Raw genomic sequence first — 21,369 nt, 5'->3', positions numbered from 1 at the left:
GGAGATGGAGTCTCACTCTGTCACCCCAGCTGGAGTGCAGTGGCACGATCTCAGCTCACTGAAATCTCCACCTCCTGGGTTCAAGCAATTCTCCTGCCTCAGGCTCCCAAGTAGCTAGGATTACAGGCATGCACCACCATGCCAGGGTAATTTTTATATTTTAGTAGAGATGGGGTTTCACCATGTTGGTCAGGCTGGTCTCGAACTCCTGACCTCAAACGATCAACCCACGTTGGCTTCCCAAAGTGTTGGGATTACAGGCGTGAGCCACTGCGCCCAGCTAAACACATTCTTTTTAAATAGCCTTCTTCATGTCAATAAATGACAATTCCATTCTTCTGATTGCTAAAGACAAAAACCTTGTAATCATCTTTATCTTGTCTCTCTGTTATATTTGTATCTAAGCCATCAGCAAATCCTGTCAGCTCTGTCATCAAAATATATTAAGAATCTCATTATTTCTCATGAACTCTATCTATTGCTGCTACCCTCATCCAAGACACCATCATGTCTTGCCTAGATTATTATAATAGTTTCATAACTGATCTTTCCACTTCTACCCCTGCCCACTTTGAACAGTCTTTTCTCAACTCAGCAGCTAGAGTGAGCCCTTTAAACCACAAGATAGATTATATAATTCTACTGAAAACCCTTTTGTGCCTCCCCATCTCACTCAGTAAAAGCTAAAGGCCTTATAGTAACCTACAGATTGCTATTATATAATCTAAGCTCCTTTTACATCTCTTACCTAGCCTCCTGTTACTCTCCCTTTTCCTCATTCAGCCCCAGCATGACTGACCTCTTTGCTGTTGCTCGAACATGCCATGCATACCCTTACTGCACCTTTGTCTGGAAAACTTCCCTTACATATCTGCTGTGCTAGCTCCCTCACTTCACTTAGAACTCTGTTGAAATGTCACCTGAATGAGAGGTTTTCCTTGAGCAACACAAACAATTCCTCCACCACAGAACTCTTTTCCCTTTACTCTGCTTTATTTTTTTCCCAATAGGTGTATTACCATTTCGTATAGTTCGTTGTTTATTTTTGTGTTCTATCTTGAGAAATTTTTTATCCTCCTTAATAAGCTGAAAGATAGAGATATGTTCCTTATGCAGTTAAACTAGAAGTTCCATGAGAGCATGGACTATATCTGGCTTATCATATATCTGTAGTGTATTATGTAATTCCTGGCACATAGGTATGCAGCACATCATTTTAAATGAATGAATGCCTTTTAACTTTAACAGAGAGGCCAGCTTGCAATTATTGTATTTGTAGGTGTGCACATTTATAGTAACTGTATATGATTAGATGGTCCTTCTCATGTATATTTAATAGAAATAGTTTATTATCCATCTAAAAACTAACATTCTAAACATTGTTTTAATCAGTTTCAGGGTCAAACATTGTGTTTGACCTTTTACAAATTCTGATGCCTCATTTATTATATAATATGGCATGGCATAAAGAGAAAGGGGCATAAGCTTGCATGCTGCTGTAAGAAGAGTTGAATGGGAATGGTACAGCATTTTGCTATGAATCAGCCTGCTGTTGTTTTAGATTATGCCTTATGGGACTTGCAAAACATTGCTATTTTGAACTTTGGTTATAAATTATCTTTTAAGGGACCATTTAGATATGACTCAGTAAACAAAAGTGGCCTGAATTATCCAAGCATGAAATTACATTCATCTAATATACATAGCTCTTCAAAAGCTATACTTTGTAAAACAGTTGAATGACTTGAATCATTTACGTGTTGTGATGACCTAAACAGTCATTTCCGAGAATTATAAGCAAGCGTAAAAGACAAAATAATATAAGATTCTAGATTAATTACAAAGCTATAAATCATAGAGTAAGGAGCTCAATTATGTTTGTGCATTAACAACAAAACCTTGAGTGTGTTGGTGATTGTGCAACAAATATTTATCATCTCCTTCATATAGAGATGGCTTCTGCTCCCCCCACAGAGACATACAACCACATATCTTTAGGTCCTTAAGAGATTTTTTTTTTCTGTTCTCCCGGAAAAAAATACTGATAGAATTTAAATTTGAAAATTCATTCAGAATGTAAACAAAAATAGATTTTACTCCTGTTTCATTTTTCTTAAGTGATTTTTTTTTTTTGCTACATTTGTTCATACTGAATGCTGTGTAGATACGTAGATCTTTAATAACCAAGGTATTTTAAGGACAAAAAAATGTGAAAATAATAATGTATATATGTTTACACACACAATAATATATGCCTTTTTGCTCCTTCCAGCCTCATTAACATGGTAAAACTTGTTTATTGTGTGACACCAAGCTTTCATGTCTCCATCTGAAAGCAGTACTTCAGTTGAATTTGGGGGAAAAAATATCTACATTTGTTGTCTTGTTGTTCACAGGAAGGGAGGCAATAATAAGTTAATAAAGATCTATCACCGGGATGGTAAATATGGCTTTTCTGATCCTCTGACATTTAATTCTGTGGTGGAGCTCATTAACCACTATCACCATGAATCTCTTGCTCAGTACAATCCCAAACTTGATGTGAAGCTGATGTACCCAGTGTCCCGATACCAACAGGTATGATTATGGAAGTCCTTGATAGCTATTGAGCAAGTCATTATTTAACAACCTTACTTGATTTTATTTACCAGGCTTATCAGTTTAAAAAAAAATCTAGCCATTTTGTTATTTATTTATTTATTTATTTAGAGACAGGGTCTCTGTTGCCCCAGGCTGGACTGTAGTGGCATGAATATGGTTCACTGCAGTCTTGACTTTCTGGGTTCAAGCAGTCTTCCTGCCTCAGCCTCCTGAGTAGCTGTGATCACAGGTGCATGCCACAACTTCTGGTTAATTTTAAAATTTTTTGTAGAGATAGAGTCTTGCCATGTTGCCCAGGCTAGTTTTGAACCCCTGGGCTCAGGCAGTCTTCTCGCTTCGGCTACCCAAAGTGTTGGGATTATAGGCATGAGTTACTGTGCCTAGCGCCTACTTAAGATTTTAGATATTTTGGAACTTATTTTGTGGCTACCCTTCTGTAATAGCTTATTGCATGTATTTGTTAACTTTATGTAAAAATACTTATGTTTATGTTTCCCACTTATACTTCATTTCTTAATTTTTAAGGTATTAATTATTTTGATGTGATTTAAAGGCTGATCTTAATGTTATAAAAAGGATTTGGTACCTTTGTGTGCTTGATATTAATACAGTGGCTTAAACTTCTACAGTTGAAATACAGTTTAAAAATAATAGATGGTTGAGGTGATATTTTCCTTTAAACAGCAGATGTGGAAAAAGTCGCGTGTCAGAATTGTTAACATTCTTTATTATTATTATTTTTTTTTGTTTACCTGTATAGGATCAGTTGGTAAAAGAAGATAATATTGATGCAGTAGGTAAAAAACTGCAAGAATACCATTCTCAGTATCAGGAGAAGAGTAAAGAGTATGATAGGCTATATGAAGAATATACTAGAACATCCCAGGTTGGTATATATTTATGTCGTTTTGACTAGTATGTGTGCAATGTTTTAGTTACATTAAATTTTCTATCATTCACTTGATGATTTTTAGCTGTTTTAATGTCTTAAAGGCTTAAACAGCTTTTTTTGAAACTTGGATGATATAAATTCCCCTCCCTTCTTAATTGGTTAGGGATATAATTGTATCAGTTAATATTAACTGGTCGCAAGTGACAAAAAACATAACAAAGTCTTCAGATAGAAATTTAGTTTTCTTTCATGTGTATATAGGCACTACAGGGGTGTTAGGGTAACTCCACTGTCCTTAGAACCTATAGGCATTTTCTGTCTTGATGCTTTGCTATCTGTGGAAGAGGGCTTACTCTATTATCAGCCATCACAACCATATTCTAGTAAACAGGAAAGAAGAATAGGAAGGAGAAGGCAAGGCTCTCTATCTTTAAGACAACTTCCTAAAAGGAGCACACTCTGCTTTCACTTTAATCCCGCTGGCTAGAACTAAGTCACATGGTCATACCTTGCTACAGTTCACAGCTAGCTGTAGGGGAGGCTGAGAAATCTAGTTTTTATTTGGTCAGATGTGCTCAGCTAACATGTGGGGATTTCCTGAGGAAGAAGGAGCTGATGGCGGAAATTGTGGGATTACTAGTAGACTTAACTGTACAGTTTTTAGATCATTAACTTTAATAATCAGTAATAATTATTTTTAATATTTATGATATAGAGCAAAATTCTGTAGAATAATCTAGTTCCTTTCCGAGGACTTCTTATGCCTGACTACTTTGATTCTTTTTTAGCTAGACTTGGATTGGTTTAATTTGCCCTCAGTTGTTACATAGTTTGTCAGTTGTTATATATTTTGGAGTTTTTATGAAGCTGGGTATCTTTAGAGAAGTTTACCTTTTATAATATTTGGGTTGGAAGTGGCCTAGGAAGATATATTTAATTGTATTTCTCATGTACATTCTCTTGGAACATAGGTTGTTACTTTGAATATCAAATGATTTATAGAGGCATTAGTCCATGCTGATTCTACTTAATTTCTAGTGAATTCTCAGTGCAACAATAACTTAACCTGGGTTCTTTCTAGTAGATAACAATAATGGATTTTTTTAATTGTTTACTTTCTATTTCATAAATTTCTGCTCTTTTAAATGTTTTTCTGCTTCCTTTCAGTTTGATTTTCTCTTTTCCTAGCTTCTGAAGGTAGAAATTTTGTTCATTGGTTTAAAAACTTTCTTCTTTTCTAAAATAAACATTTAAAACAATCTGTTTCCTTCTAAGCACTGCATATATGTATCTTACAAATTTTGTCATACTCTGTTTTCCTTATTATTCAGTTTTTAATAATTTCTCGTTTTCTTTGTGATATTTTTCTTTGGCCCCATGTATTTTTAATTTTTAAATATTTGGGACTTTCAAATACATTATTTATTTCTAATTTAAATTAATTTCGTTGTTAGTGAATGTATTAATTAAGGTTACAGTCTTTTGACATTTGTTGACTTAAATTTTATTATTGATGTTTTTATGAGACAGAATCTCGCTCTGTCACCCAGGCTGGAGTGCAGTGGCACCATCTCAGCTCACTGCAACCTCCGCCTCCCGGGTTCAAGCAGTTTTCCTGCCTTAGCCTCCCGAATAGCTGGGATTACAGTCATGCACCACCATGCCCGGCAAATTTTTGTATTTTTAGTAGAGACAGGGTTTTACCATGTTGGCTAGGCTGGTCTCGAACTTCTGACCTCAGGTGATCCGCCTGCCTCAGCCTCCCAAAGTGCTGGGATTACAGGCATGAGCCACCATACCCAGCCAGCTCTTTCTTTATTTTTTTTAAATTTTATTTATTTATTTTTTTGAGACAGCGTCTCATTCCATTGCCCAGGCTGGAGTGTAGTAGCACTATCTTGGCTCACTGTGACCTTTGTCTTCCAGGTTCAAGCAATTCTTTTGCCTCGGCTTCTCAAGTAGCGATTACAGGTGCCTCCGACCACACCTGCTAATTTTTATATTTTTAGTAGAGACTGGGTTTTGCCATGTTGACCAGCCTGGTCTTGAACTTTTGACCTCAAGTGACCTACCCCCTTCAGACTCCCAAAGTGCTGGGATTACAGAAGTGAGCCACCACACCCAGCCAAAATATATATATATTTTTTGAGATGGGGTCTCAGTATGTTGTCCAGACTGGACTTAAACTCCTGGGCTCAAGTGATCCTTCCACCTTAGTCCTCCAAGTAGCTGGGACTACAGGTGTGTGCCACCACACCCTGCTCCAACTCTCACTTTCTAATTCTATGAATTTGTCTACTGTAGGTACCTTATATAAGTGGAATAATATAATGTTTGTCCCTCTGTGTCCACCTTATTCTTTAAGTTTTCAAGATCTGTTCATGTTGTAGCATATATCAAAATTTTATTCTTTTTATGGCTGAGTAATATTTCATTATGTATATATATTACATTTTGTTTATCCATTCATCTGTTGATTTGGGTTGTTTCCAGCTTTTGGTCGTGAATAATGCTGCAATGAACATTGGCATACAAATATCTGTTTGAGTTTCTGCTTTCAGTTCCTTTGGATATCTAACTAGTATTTTTGGTAGTTCTATGTGTAACCTTTTGAGAAACTGCTGAACTGTTTTCAGAGCAGCTAACCTGTTTTGCATTCCCACTAGCAGTGCACATGGGTTACAGTTTCTCCATATTTTCCCTAGCACTTATGTTTTGTATTTTTTAAAAACAGCCACCCTAGTAATTGTGCAGTGGTTTGATCATAGCTCACTGTAACCTTGCACCCATGGTATTTCATTGGTGGTAGTTTATTATTGCTGAGTTTTTTTTTTTTTTAATTGTACTTTAAGTTCTGGGGTGCGTGTGCAGAACCTGCAGGTTTATTACATAGGTATACCTGTGCCATAGTGGTTCGCTGCATCCATCACCCTGTCATCTACATTAGGTATTTCTCCTAATGCTGTCCCTCGCCTATTCCCCTACCCCTTGACAGTCCCCAGTGTGTGATGTTCCCCTCCCTGTGTCCATGTGTACTCATTGTTCAACTCCCACTTATGAGTGAGAACATGTGGTGTTTGGTTTTCTGTTCTTGTGTTAGTTTGCTAAGAATTACGGTTTCCAGCTTCATCCATGTCCCTGCAAAGGACATGAACTCATCCTAATCAACATGGAGAAACCCCATCTCTACTAAAAATACAAAATTAGCCAGGTGTGGTGGTGCATGCCTGTAATCTCAGCTACTCAAGAGACAGGAGAATCACTTGAACCCGAAAAAAAAACAAAACTGATTTTGTGTGTACCTGCAACTTTGGTGATGTGTCTCTCCCTCTCTTTCTCTCTCTCTTTTTTTGAGACAGTCTTGCTCTGTCGCCCAGGCTGGAGTGCAGCAGTACAATCTTGGTTCACTGCAACCTCCGCCTTGCGGGTTCAAGTGATTCTTCGTCTCAGCCTCTGGAGTGGCTGGGATTAACAGGTGTCCGTTACCATGCCTGGCTAATTTTTGTATATTTAGTAGAGATGGGGTTTCACCATGTTGGCCAGGCTGGGTCTCAAACTCTTGACCTCAGGTGATCCATCCACCTCAGCCTCCCAAAGTACTGGGATTCCAGGTGCGAGCCACCACACCTGTCCAAGATCATGTCTTTTGAGATAGTTTTATTTCTTCCTTTCCAATTTGGTTGTTTTGTTTATTTTTATTGCTTGATTATTCTGACTGGAACTTTGAGTACTGCTTAATAAAAGTGGTGAGCGTGAACATCTTTGTCTTATTCCTGATCTTAAATAGAAAAATTTCAGTCTTTCATGATTATTTTTAGCCTTGAGTTTTTCATATATGGCTATATTAGTTTCCTAGGTCTGCTGTAACCAAATACCAGAAACTGGGCACCAAAAATTTCATTATTGCTCTATTCAGGGAACTAGAAGTTCAAAATCAAGGTGTTGCAAGGGCCAGGCCATGCCTTTTCTGAATGGTCTGGGGAGGATCCTTCCTTGCTTCTTCCTAGTTTCTGGTGGCTGGTTGCTGACAGTCCTTGTTTTGTAGCTATGTTGCTCTGATCTCTGTCCCCATTATTAATGGCATTCTGTCTCTGTATATCTGTTTTCTCTTATGAAGAGCCAGTCACTGATTAAGATCTATCCTAACCAGTATTACCTCATCTTAATTTACTAATATCTGTGAAGACCCTGTTTTTTTTTTTTTTTTTTTTTTTTTTTTTTTTTCTGTTTTTTTTTTTTTTTTTTTTTTTTTTTTTTTTTTTTTTTTTTTTTTTTTTTTTTTTTTTTTTTTGAGACGGAGTTTTGCTCTTGTTACCCAGGCTGGAGTGCAATGGCCCGATCTCGGCTCACCACAGCCTCCGCCTCCTGGGTTCAGGCAATTCTCCTGCCTCAGCCTCCTGAGTAGCTGGGATTACAGGCACGTGCCACCATGCCCAGCTAATTTTTTGTATTTTTAGTAGAGACGGGGTTTCACCATGTTGACCAGGATGGTCTTGATCTCTTGACCTCGTGATCCACCCACCTCGGCCTCCCAAAGTGTTGGGATTACAGGCGTGAGCCACTGCGCCCGGCCAAAGACCCTGTTTTTTAATAAGATCACATTCTGAGGCTGGGCATGGTGGCTCATGCTTCTAATTCCAGCACTTTAGGGGGTTGAGGTGGGTGGATCACTTGAAGTCAGGAGTTCGAGACTAGGCTGGCCAACATGGTGAAATGCTGTCTCTGCTAAAAATACAAAAAATTAGCTGGGTGTGGTGGTGCATGCCTGTAATCCCAGCTACTTGGGAGGCCGAGGCAGGAGAATCACTTGAATCTGAGAGGCGGAGACTGCAGTGAGCTGAGATCATGCCGCTGTACTTCAGCCTGGGTGACACAGAGAGACTCTGTCTCAAAAAAAAAAAAATCATATTCTGAGGTCCCAGAGATTAGGACTTGAACATAACTTTTTGGGGGACACAATTTAGTCTTTAGCATCTTCATCATGTTGAAGAGTTCCTTTTTATTTCTACCTTATTGAATGTTGATTTTACCATTGAAAGAGTGTTGAATTTTGTCAGATGTTTTTCTATATCATTTAAGATGATCATGTGTATTTTTCCTTTATTCTTTTAATGTGGTGTATTATGTTGACTGATTTTTGCTCTTTGAACCACTCCTCTTGCATTCTTGGGATAAATTCCAGGTGCTTGTCATGTATAGCCTTCTTAGTATTCTGTTGAATTCAGTTTACTAGTAGCTTGTTGAGGATTTTTGTATCATAAAGGATAATGGTCTATAGCTTTCTTGCAGCATCTTGGTCTGACTTTCTATCAGAGTGATAATGGCCTCATAGAATGCGCTTAGAAGTATTCCCCCCTCTTCTACTTTTTGGAAGAGTTTGAGAAGTATTGGTATTAATTCTTCTTTAAATATTTGATAGATTCACGAGTGAAGCCATGGGCTTTTCTTTGTCAGGAGATTTTTGATTACTGATTACATCTCCTTACCTCCGATAAGGTAGAAATTCAATAAGGTAGAAATAACATTCAATAAGGTAGAAATAAAAAGGTTTATGCAAATGTTCTATTACTTCTTGATTCAGTTTTGTAGTTTGTATACTTCTAGGAACTTGTCCATTTAATCTAGGTTATCCAGTGTATTGGCATTCAGTTATTTATTCATTTATTTATTGTTATCTTTTGAGACAGGATCTTGCTCTGTCACCCAGGCTGGAGTGCAGTGGCATGATCACAGCTCACTACAACCTTAACCACCAGGGCTTGAAGTGATCTGCACACCTTAGCCTCCTGACTAGCTGGGGCCCACAGGTGCATGCCACCATGCCTGGCTTTTTTTTTAATTTGTAGAGATGAGGTCTCACTATGTTGCCCAGGCTGGTCTCTAATTCCTGGGTTCAAGGAATTCTCCCACCTCAGCTTCCCAAAGTGCTGGGATTACGGGCATGAGCCACCGTGCCTGGCCAGCATATAGTTAGTTATTTATAGCATTCTTTCATAATTCTTTTTATTTTTGTAAAGTCAGTAGTAATGTCCCTCTTTCATTTCTGATTTCAGTAATTTGTGTTTTCTCTTTTTTTCTTAGTCAATCTGTCTAAAAGTTTGCTAAGTTTGTTGATCTTTTCAAACAACCAATTTTTGGTTTTGTTGATTTTTATTTTTTATTTTTATTTTTTATTTTTGAGACAGGGTTTCACTCTCATTGCCCAGGCTGGAGTGCAATGGCATGATCTTAGCTCACTGAAACATCCACCTTCTGGGTTCAAGCAATTCTCCTGCCTAACCCTCCCGAGTAGCTGGGATTACAGGTGCCTGACACCACGCTTGGCAAATATTACATATTTTTAGTAGAGATGGGGTTTCACCATGCTGAAATCCTGGTCTCGAAATCCTGACCTCAGGTGATCCACCCTCCTCAGCCTCCCAAAGTGCTGGGATTATAGGCATGAGCCACTGTGCCCATCCAATTTTTTTTGTTTTTCTAATTCTCTACTTCATTTATCTCTCCTCTAATCTTCATTATTTCCTTCCTTGTGCTAGGTTTGGGTTTTTTTTTTTTTTCTTTCTTTCTTTTTTGAGATGGAATCTCACTCTGCCACCCAGGCTGGAGTGTAGTGGCGTGATCTCAGCTCACTGCAACCTCCGCCTGCTTGGTTCAGGTGATTCTCCTGCCTCAGCCTCCTGAGTAGCTGAGATTACAAGCATGTGCCACCACGCCCAGCTAATTTTTGTATTTTTAGTAGAGACGAGGTTTCACATGTTGACCAGGCTGGTCTTGAACTCCTGACCTCAGGTGATTTACCTGCCTTGGCCTCCCGAAGTGCTGGAATTACAGGCGTGAGCCACCATGCCCAGCCTAACTTTGAGTTTATTTTGCCACTCACTTCTTTTCTGGTTCCTTAAGATATACAGTTAGGTTATTGATTTGAGAGCTTTTTTCTTTTCCTTTTTTTTTTTTAATGGAGTCTTGCTCTGTTGCTCAGGCTGGAGTGCAGTGGTGAAATCTTGGCTCACTGCAACCTCTACTTCCTGGGTTCAAGCAATACTCCTACCCTAGCCTCCTGAGTAGCTGGGACTGCAGGCATGCACCCACCATGCCTGGTTAGTTTTTGCGTTTTTTGGTAGAGATGGGGTTTCACCATGTTGGCCAGGCTGGTCTCAAACTCCTGACTTCATGTGTTCCAACCACCTCGGCCTCCCAAAGTGCTGGGATTACAGATGTGAATCATCATGTCTAGCCATTCTTTTTCAAGTTAGATGTTTACAGGTATACATTTCACTTGAGCATTGCTTTTGGTACATCCTGTATGTTTTGGTAGGCTGTGTTTATTTATCTTGTTTTCAACTTTTTGGTCATTCATTATGAACAGGTGGGATTTATCCCAGAGATGCAAGGATGGTTCAACATATGTGAATCGATTAATGTGATACATCATATCAATAGAATGAAGGAGAAAAACTATAAGATCATTTCAATTGATGCTCAAAACGTGTTTGATAAAATTCAACATCCTTTCATGATAAAAACCATCACAAAACTGGTTATAGAGGAAACATAACTCAGCATAATAAAAGCCATATACAACAGACCCATAGCTAGTATCACATTGAATGGGGAAAAACTGAAAGGTTTTCTTTTACAGTCAGGAACACGACAAGGATGTCCACTTTCACCACTGTTATTCAACATAGGACTGGAAGTCCTAGGTAGAGTAATCAGACAAGAGAAATAAAGAGCATCCAAATTGGAAAGGAAGAAGTGAAATTATCCTTGTTTGCAGACGATATGATTTTGTATTTGTCAAAAGCCAGAAACTTGAACCAAAAACTTAGAACTGATAAATTCAGTAAAGTTGCAAGATATAAAATCAACATACAAACATCAGTAGCATTTCTATATGCCAACAGCAAACAACATGAAAAAGAAACCAAGAAAGTAATCCCATTTACAGTAGCAACAAATAAAATAGCTGGGAATTAACTAAACCAAAGAGGTGAAAGATATCTGTAATGAAAACTATAAAACATTTATGCAAGAAATTGAAGAAGACATCAAAAAAATGGAAAGATATATATACATATATTTTTTGAGACAGAGTTTTCCTCTTGTTGCCCAGGCTGGTGTGCAATCTCAGCTCACTGCAACCTCCGCCTCCTGGGTTCAAGGGATTCTCCTGCCTCAGCCTCCCGAATAGCTGGTATTACAGACATGCACCACCATGCCTGGCTAATTTTGTATTTTTTTAGTGGAGGTGGGGTTTCTCCATGTTGGTCAGGCTGGTCTTGATCTCCCTACCTCAGGTGATCTGCCCTCTTTAGCCATCCCAAAGTACTGGGATTACAGAAGTGAACCACTGCACCCAGCCTAGCTATTTTATTCATGGATAGAAGAATAAAGATTGTTAAAATGTCCATACTACCTTCCCAAAGCAATCTACAGATTTAATGCTATCTCTATCAAAATACCAATGACATTCTTCACAGAAATAGAAAAAAAAAAAAAATCCTAAAATTTATATGGAACCACGAAGATCCAGAACAGTCAAAACCATCCTAAGCAAAAAGAACAAAACTGGAGGAATCACATTATCTGACGTTAAATTATGCTACAGAGCCTTAGTAACCAAAACAGCATGGTACTGGCATAAAAACAGATACATAGATCAGTGGAACAGAATAGAGAACCCAGAGATAAATCCATACACTTACAGTGAAATCATTTTTGACAAAGGTGCCAAGAATATATGTTGGGGAAAGGAGAGTTTCTTCAATAATTGGTGCCAGAAAAACTAGTTTCATTCATATGCAAAAGAATGAAACTAGACTCCCATCTCTCACCATATTAAAAAAAAATCAAATCAAAGCGGATTAAAGACTTAAATCTAAGTCTCAAAATTTGAAAATACTACAAGAAAACATTGGGGAAACTTTCCAGGATATTGGACTGTGCAGATTTGAGTAATACCTTAAAAACACAGGTAACTAAAGCAAAGATGGACACATGGGATTATGTCAAATTTAAATGCTTCTGCACAGCAAAAGAAATAATCAGCAAAGTAAAGAGATAACCCACAGAATGGGAAAAAATATTTGTAACTACCTGTCTGACAATATATTAATAACCAGAATATATAAGGAGCTCAAACAGCTCTATAGGAAAAAATCTAATAATCTGATTTAAAAATGAGCAAAAGCTATGACTAGATATTTCTCAAAAGACATATAAATGGAAACAGGTATATGAAAAGGTACACAACATCACTGATCATCAGAGAAATACAAATCAAAACTACATTGAGATATCATATCTCCCCAGTTAAAATGGCCTTTATCTGAAAATCAGGCAATAAAAATGCTAGAGAGGAAGCAGAAAAAAGGGAACCCTCGTACATTGTTGGTGGGAATGTAAATTAGTGCAGCTACTGTGGAGAACAGTTTGGAGGTTCCTCAAAAAATAAAAATAGAGCTACCTTAAAATCCAGCAGTCCTACTTCCCACCTTCAAGTATTTGCACTGGGTATTTCTTTGCCTGGAACACTTTTCTTCCAGATGGTCACTTGGCTAACTCCCGTACTCCTTCAAGTCTTCTTAGATCTGTCTTTTGTCTCAGTAAGGCCTACCTGAAAATGCTATTTAAAGTTGCATCTTACATTCTAATCTTCCTTTGCCACTCTTTTCTTTTTTAAATAATAATTCTCACCTTCTAACAAACTATTTAATTTACTTACTATGTCTGCTTGTATAATCCCTAACCTCTTAAGTTCTAGGAGGCTAGACACCTTTGTCTAAGCTTGTTTGCTCCCGTATCCCAAATGCTTCAAATAATACCTGGTATTTAGTTAGTGTTCAATTATTTGTTGAATGAATTCATGCAAGATAATGAACCAAAAGTACTTCTCCCTTGGCAGGGGCTTGGAGTCAAACTCATTGTATGAACTGAGGTCTAGAGGAGGGCTAATCATCATCCTAGGAACAGAAACTAGAAAAGAAAGGCTACTGTTGCATGTGGCTTTGGCTTGTGTAGAGCTGCCTATCTGCTTTCGTGCCATGACTGGAGAAAGCAGAGAAGGCTCCAAAGGCTGCCCCCATGTTCAGTAATATTGGGAGATTTAACTGCAGAATAGGAGCCCTGAGCAGCTGATGTGAGACTGGTGCTGGACTGGGAATCCCTGGTTGGGCAGTTAGGTATGGGGGTAGATGGAGGCAACCAAAAAAGCCACTAGGTGGAAGCTAGAAATTTCCCTTGTGAGAACTGGAAGCAAGACTGGAGTAGCAGTTGGGCAGAGAAGAGCCATGGAGGCTCAAAGCTTTGGGAGGCAAGAGGAACAGAGGAATCCAGTAATTAGCAGTATAGTAAATGTGTAAGGAAAGTAAATGTTAAAGGGGGGTTAAAGAGTTGGTGTTGAGATATGTCTTATAAAACTCTTCTGTTTTTCCTGTGAAATTAGATAAAATCTAGATTGCTTTAGTGTAAGTGAATTCCTCTCAGAGAATGGGAAGAGATAGTGTACCTTGAGTCAGAATTGGCAAGAGTGAGAATAGGCTGCATGGGGATATTTGACATCTGGATTACATATAATTTTAGGAAAAATTGTGATGGTTTGGGATAAGAGAGAGCAATTTGGCAATGAGGAGATCGTTGGTGACCTTGAAAAGAGTAGTATGTGGAATGGTAAGTACAAAAGCCAGGATAGAGTGAGTTGGTGTGATTGGGAGACAAGGAAAGAGAGACAGCCATATAAACAACTCTTTTTTTTTAAAGACAGAGTCTTGCTTTGTCACTCAGGCTGGAGTGCAATGGCACGATCTCAGCTCACTGCAACCTCCGCCTCCCAGGTTTAAGTGATTCTTCTCCCTCAGCCTCTGAGTAGCTGGGATTACAGGCACACAACACCACGCCTGGCTGATTTTTTTGTATTTTTAGTAGAGATAGAGTTTTTGCCATGTTGGCCAGGCTGGTCTTGAACTCCTGACCTCAGGTGATCCACTTGCCTCGGCCTCCCAAAATACTAGGATTACAGGTGTGAGCCACCACGCCTAGCCTATTTTATAGTTTAAATGATGTATTTTACATATAAGTAATAGAGTAGGGGTTGAATAAAAGGTCTCGTTTTAGCCCTTCTAAACAAGGAGAAAGACTTTTTAAAGACTAGGTCTTATATGGAATTACATTAATAACTAGAATTACAAAATTTTTTTAAGGTTACAATGTTTTTTCTTTTTGTCTCCTGTAGGAAATACAGATGAAGAGGACTGCAATAGAAGCTTTTAATGAAACAATTAAAATATTTGAAGAGCAGTGTCACACACAAGAACAACATAGCAAAGAATATATTGAGCGATTTCGCAGAGAGGGAAATGAAAAGGAGATTGAACGGTAAGTGTACTTAGTACTTCCAAGGGCATCAGTGAGACAGGATTTCTTTTCTTCCCAATAGTTTCTGTCTTGTTTGCTTTTACCCCTTCAAACTGCACGGCCCTAGTATTGGAACTGCTTGCTATTTCCACTAATGGCACCAAATTGAACTACTCTCTCCTCTGCTCTTTCTTCATTCCTCCAAATTAACTCCTGCTCATCCATTATGAGTTCAGGTTAGATACTACCTTTCCCAAAAACTGTTTCTTGATTCTGGAGACCAATTTAAGGGCTTTATTTTGGGTCCCTACAGCGTCTGGTCCTGATCCCTAGTGTAACATTTACTGAATGCCATGCCCACTTAACTGTAAACTCATTGAGAGTAGGCATGGTGGCTTATTTTCCCTGGTAGCCTTAGTACCTACCTATGTATGGGAGTACGTAATGGGTGTTCATTGAATAGTTTTTGAATTGAATGTCAACTTTGGCAGCAGTCTGAGAATAAATTGTAGTAGAACATTGCTGTAGGCAGGAACACCAGCCTGACTTGCACATGACTGCAATGATTGTGGTCATCAGGCTAAATGATAGTAAGGGCCTCGACCTGAGAAATGGCAGAAAAGAAGGGGGAGGTCATGGAATGCTAAGGACTTTATGCCTGACAAGATAGGGTAGGTGTACAAGAAGTCAAAAATTATTCCTAGATTTCTGGCATGAAAGACTGGAAGATGGTGTTTTTCACCAAAATAAGAAGTACATGAGGAGAGTTTAGGGTTGGAACCAGTGAGTTTGAGGTTCCTGTGTGAACACAAGTGGAGCTCTCTGAGGGGGCAGACAACTGATTATTTGGATTTGGAACTTGGTATAGAAAGGATTTGGGAGGCACAGGTGTGTAGTTGATGGTAGATGCTGAGAATGAGATTACACAAAAAGAATGAGTGGCAGAAGTAGTATTGGATTTGATAGCTAAAAGGATGTTAAAAACCTTCACCAAAGCAAATTTAGGAAGGATTAGAAACTAAGCTAGATTATAGTGGGTTGAGACATGCAAAAGTGGATAATAAATACAACTAAATGATATGCAATGGAAAAGCAAAATTATTTCTCATATTAGCACCACAGTATTAGTATATTTCTGTGTGCATGAGTTTAGAGCTAAGTGCTATGAGGCAGTGTAGCTTAATGGTTAAAACCATGGGCTTGAATTCTGTATTGGCTATTTATTAGCTGTATAACCTTGGGTGAATTGCTTAACTCTTCTCAGTCTGTTTTCTATAAACTGTGAATAATCTCTTGTTGGAATGCTAGAGAATTAAGAAATATTTATCTTGGCACATGGATGTTCAATAAATGGTAATTTTTATTAACGATGAAGAAACAGAAAAAGATTTTTAGTTCGTTGCAGAGGGAAGTAAAGTAGAATAATAAAGTTTTGTTTTATTTTATTTTGTTTATTTATTTTTTTTGACAGAATCTCGCTCTGTCACCCAGGCTGGAGTGCAGTGGCATAATCTCTCCTCACTGCAACCTCCGCCTCCTGGGTTCAAGCGATTCTCCTGCCTCAGCCTCCCAAGTAGCTGGCATTACAGGCTACTGCCAGCATGCCCAGCTGATTTTTGTATTTTTAGTAGAGACAGGGTTTCACCAAGTAGAGACAGGGTTTTGCCCAGACTGGTCCTGAACTCCTGGCCTCAGGTGATCTGCTGGCCTCAGCCTCCCAAGGTGCTGGAATTACAGGCATGAGCCACCATGCCCAGCCTGTTTTATTTTTTTTGAGGCAGGATCTTGCTGTGTTGCCCAGAATGAAGTGGCATGATCATGGCTCATGGCATCCTGAGCCCCCTGGGCTCAAGGGACCCTCTTGCCTCAGCCTCCTGAGTTGCTAGGACTACAGGCAAGTGCCACCGCACTGGCTAATTTTTAAAAAATTTTTGTAGAGATGGGGTCATGAACTCCTGGGGTCAAGCAATCCTTCCACCTCCGCTTCCCAAAGTGCTGGGATTACAGACATATGTCCAGCCTATGAATTTTTAATAGTAATATAAAGCCACATATTGATTGACAAGGGAATAATGTGGACAGTTGTTACCATAAGGGTTCAGAGCATAGCAAAACTTTGTGTGTCGGAAAAGCTTATAGCCATCATCTGTTGAGTGCTTACCAAGATAATGTCAGGGAATGTCCTTGTCCTTTACATGTATTGTCACATTTAATTAACAGAAAAACCCAGTGAAGTAAGTACTCCTATAGGTATCCATTTGTATTAGTCTGTTTTTACGCTAGTGATAAGGACATACCTGAGACTGGGCAATTTACAGAAGAAAGAGGCTTAATTGGACTTACAGTTCCATGTGGCTGGGGAAGCCTCACAATCATGGTGGAAGGCAAGGAGGAGCAAATCCCGTGTTACATGGATGGCAGCAGTCAAAGAGAGAATGAGGAGGATGCAAAAGGGGAAACCCCTGTTGAAACCATCAGATCTCATGAGACTTATTCACTACCATGAGAACAGTATGGGGGAGACCACCTCCATGATTCATTTGTTTCACCCTGGGTCCCTCCCACAACATGTGGGAATTATGGGAGTATAATTCAAGAGGAGATTTGGTGGAGATACAGCCAAACCATATCATTCTGCCCCTGGCCCCTCCTAAACCTTGTATTTTCACATTTCAAAATTAATCATGCCTTCCCTACAGTCCCCTAAAGTTTTAACTCATTTCAGCATTAACTCAAAAGTCCACAGTCCAAAGTCTCATCTGAAACAAGGCAAGCCCCTTTTGCCTATGAGCCTGTAAAATCAAAAGCAAGCTAGTTATTTCCTAGATACAGTGGAGATACAGACATTGAGTAAATACGCTATTTTAAATGGGAGAGATTGGCCAGAACAAAGGGGCTACAGGGCCCATGCAACTCTAAAATCCAGCAGGGCAGTAAAATCTTAAAGCTCCAAAATTTGACTATTTTGACTCCATGTCTCACATCCAGGATATGCTGATGCAAAGAGATGATTCCCATGGTCTTGGGCAGCTCCGCCCCTGTGGCTTTGCAGGGTACAGCCTCCCTCCTGGTTGCTTTCACAGGGTGGCCTTGAGTGTCTGCAGCTTTTCCAGGTGCATAGTGTAAGCTCAATGGATTTACCATTCTGGGCTCTGGAGGGTGGTGGCCCTCTTCTCAGTGTCACTAGGCCATGCCTCAGTAGGGGCTCTTTGTGGAGGCTTGAACCCTTCATTTTCCTTCCATGCTGCCCTAGCAGAGGCTCTCCATGAGAGCCCTGCCACTGCACCAAACTTCTGCCTGGACATCCAGGTGTTCCATACATCTTCTGAAATCTAGGCAGAGGTTCTCAAACCTCAATTCTTGACTTCTGTGCACCTGCAGGCTCAACACCATGTGGAGGCTGCCAAGGCTTGGGGCTTGCACCATCTGAAGCCATGGCCCAAGCCCTATGTTGGCACCTTTCAGTCGTGGCTAGAGCGGCTAGAACACAGGGCATCAGTCTTTAGGCTGCACTCAGCTCAGGGACCCTAGGCCCAGCCCATGAAACTACTTTTTCCTCTAAGCCTCTGGACCTGTGATGGGAGGGGCTGCCACAAAGACCTCTGATATGCCCTGGAGACATTTTCCCCATTCTTTTCTATTGCATTGTCAGGCTACAAATTTTTCAAACTTTTATGCTGTGTTTCTCTTTTAAAACGGACAGCTTTTAACAGCACCCTAGTCACCTCTTGAATGCTTTGCTGCTTAGAAATTTCTTCCACCAGATATCCTAAATCATCTCTCTCAAATTCAAAATTCCACAAATCTTTAGGGCAGGGGCAAAATGTCATCAGTCTCTATGCTAAAACATAACAGGAGTCACCTTTGCTCCAGTTCCAACAAGTTCCTCATCTCCATCTGAGACCACCTCAGCCTGAACCTTATTGTCCATATTGCTATCAGCATCTTGGGCAAAGTCATTCAACAAGTCTGTAGAAAGTTCCAAACTTTCCCACATTCTCCTGTCTTTTTCTGAGCCCTCCAAACTGTTCAACCTCTGCCTGTTACCCAGTTCCAAAGTTGGTTCCGCATTTTTGGGTATCTTTTCAGCAATGCACCACTCTATTAGTAGCAGTTTACTGAATTCGTCCATTTTCATGCTGCTGATAAAGACATACCTGAGACTGAGCAACTATAAGGCTTACATGGACTTACAGTTCCATGTGGCTGGGGAAGCCTCACAATCATGGCAGAAGGCAAGGAGGAGCAAGTCCCGTCTTACATGACATGGATGGCAGCAGGCACAGAGAGAATGAGGAAGACACAAAAGTGGAAACCCCTGATAAAACTGTCAGATCTCGTGAGACCTATTCACTACCACGAGAACAGTATAGGGGGAATCACTGGGGAAACGGCCCCTATGATTCAATTATATCTTCCTGGATCCCTCCCACAACATATGGGAATTATGGGAGTACAATTCAAGATGAGATTTGGGTAAGGGCACAGCCAAACCATATCACCATTTTAAACAGATGAGGAAATGAAGGCACTGAGAAGTTAAATAACTTGCCCACAGCAAGTGACAGGGAAGATATTCAGACGTAGGTAGGCTAATTGCAAAACCATTGTTCTTAACCGCCGTGCTGTGCTACCTGTTGAATATCAGACATATAGCTTTACTTGTTCAGTCATGGCTGGATTCAGGGCCCAAATAAGGTTATAGAGATTCTCTCTCATGTCTTTTGGCTCAGTTTTTCTTCGGGTTGACTTCATCCTCAGGCAGGCTTTGCCAGTGAAGTGACAGTATAGCTGCTAGGACAAGAATTGCATATTCATAATTTAGCAATTTGTGTGGAAAGAGAGAATTTATTTTAACAATATACTTTTAGCAGATGTTCTAGAATTGACTCTCATTGGGTCAGTTTAGTCTTATTCCTGCTCCTGAACCAGTCACTGTGGCCTGAGGGGAGGGATGGAATAGAATGGAATATTCTTACTGGCCGGTCTGGGCCATGTGTATGTGTCCATCCCTGGATCTGCGAGGGGGCACGAATTCTTACCTGCAGGAAACATTAGGGTGCTAATACCAGAAATGGGAATGGATATGGGCCAGGCAAAAACAAACATTCACCACACTTAAAATATTAAGACCTCGCCCGGGGCAGTGGCTCACACCTGTAATCCCAGCACTTTGGAAGGCTGAGGAGGGCAGATCACCTTAGGTCAGGAGTTTGAGACGAGCCTAGTCAAGATGGCGAAACCCCGTGTCTACTAAAAATACAAAAATCAGCCAGACGTGATGGCAGGTGCCTGTAACCCCAACTACTGGGAAAGCTGAGGCAGGATAATCACTTGAAAGGAGGTGGCAGTGAACTAAGATGGCATCTTGCACTCCAGCCTGGGTGACAGAGTGAGACTCTGTCCCCCCTGCCAAAAAGAAAGATATTAGGACCATGCTCACACTGTGGGATCTTTCTGCTTGATTTGTATTTTAGCCTTAACATGTCACATATTTTTACAGAATTATGGTGAATTATGATAAATTGAAATCACGTCTGGGCGAGATTCATGATAGCAAAATGCGTCTAGAGCAGGATTTGAAGAAACAAGCTTTGGACAACCGAGAAATAGATAAAAAAATGAATAGTATCAAACCTGACCTGATCCAGCTGCGAAAGATCCGAGATCAACACCTTGTGTAAGTAGTCTGGAAGTGTATGGGGAGGGAGACGCTAGCACCAGGTTTATTACCAGCACTAGAGACACTAGAGGTGGAAGAAGACATTTGTAATTGAGAACTGGCCAGTAAGAGGGTAAGATTTTAGGAAAGTGGGCTTCATGGTTCTAGGGGTACCAGGGTTAATCTGAAGTCATTATGTAGAACAAACCAGAATGTAGGACTCTGATTTATACAAATGCCTTGGAAATAATCTGAGGCTGGCTGTGGCATGAGTAAAATGCTGTACCTTGAAAAGAACAGATTAATGTTTGCCTAAAACACAAAAATCAGAATCTTTGTTTACATAGTAGAACTGAGCAGGGAATTTCTATTTCCTCTGAGGGGAAATAGGCTCTAGGCTGGGCATGGTGGCTCACGCCTGTAATCCCAGCATTTTGCGAGGCTGAGGCAGGTGGATCATCTGAGGTCAGGAGTTTGAGACCAGCCTGTCCAACACAGTGAAACCCTGTTTCTACTAAAAATACAAAAATTAGCCGGGCATTGTGGTGCATGCTTGCAATCCCAGCTACTTGAGGCTGAGGCAAGAGAATCACTTGAACCCCGGAGGTGGAGGTTGCAGTGAGCCAAGATCACACCACTGCACTCCAGCCTGGGCAACAGAGTGAGAATCAAAATAAGTAAATAAATAAAAAGAAATGACATTATTTATTTAAATAACAGAAATATGTCTATAAAAGGCACTTGAGATAATTTGAGTAGTTAAACCTAATTCTTTAATATTAGGGAAAGCTTGAGTTAACCAAATATAGGAATAATAGATAATTTCCAAATGTAAATGGAAAGATATATTATCAGAATAAAA

The 21,369-nt window shown here is 39.8% G+C and overlaps 1 protein-coding gene and 1 long non-coding RNA gene across 7 annotated transcripts in view; both read left to right on the top strand.

The window, feature by feature from the left end:
• The window catches only part of PIK3R3 (phosphoinositide-3-kinase regulatory subunit 3), a 97,358-nt gene that overhangs the window by 59,931 nt on the left and 16,058 nt on the right, over positions 1-21,369 (top strand). For all 6 annotated transcript variants that reach the window (XM_037742882.1, XM_017540879.2, XM_037742881.1 and 3 more), the window contains 4 exons: positions 2,397-2,577; positions 3,362-3,487; positions 14,724-14,866; positions 20,349-20,525. In XM_037742882.1, coding sequence (XP_037598810.1) covers positions 2,397-2,577; positions 3,362-3,487; positions 14,724-14,866; positions 20,349-20,525 — 627 coding nt within the window. The remainder of the gene's footprint in view (positions 1-2,396; positions 2,578-3,361; positions 3,488-14,723; positions 14,867-20,348; positions 20,526-21,369) is intronic.
• On the top strand, positions 7,973-13,477 carry LOC108312775. The gene is made up of 3 exons (XR_001828784.2): positions 7,973-7,983; positions 11,737-11,741; positions 12,860-13,477. It is a non-coding gene; the product is annotated as an uncharacterized LOC108312775 (long non-coding RNA).

This window comes from Cebus imitator, unplaced genomic scaffold (genome assembly GCF_001604975.1).
Source record: "Cebus imitator isolate Cc_AM_T3 unplaced genomic scaffold, Cebus_imitator-1.0 Scaffold129, whole genome shotgun sequence".
In the NCBI taxonomy this organism is placed as follows: Eukaryota; Metazoa; Chordata; class Mammalia; order Primates; family Cebidae; genus Cebus; species Cebus imitator.
Note: the sequence above shows the minus strand (reverse complement) of the source record. Positions and strands in the feature narration are given on the sequence as shown.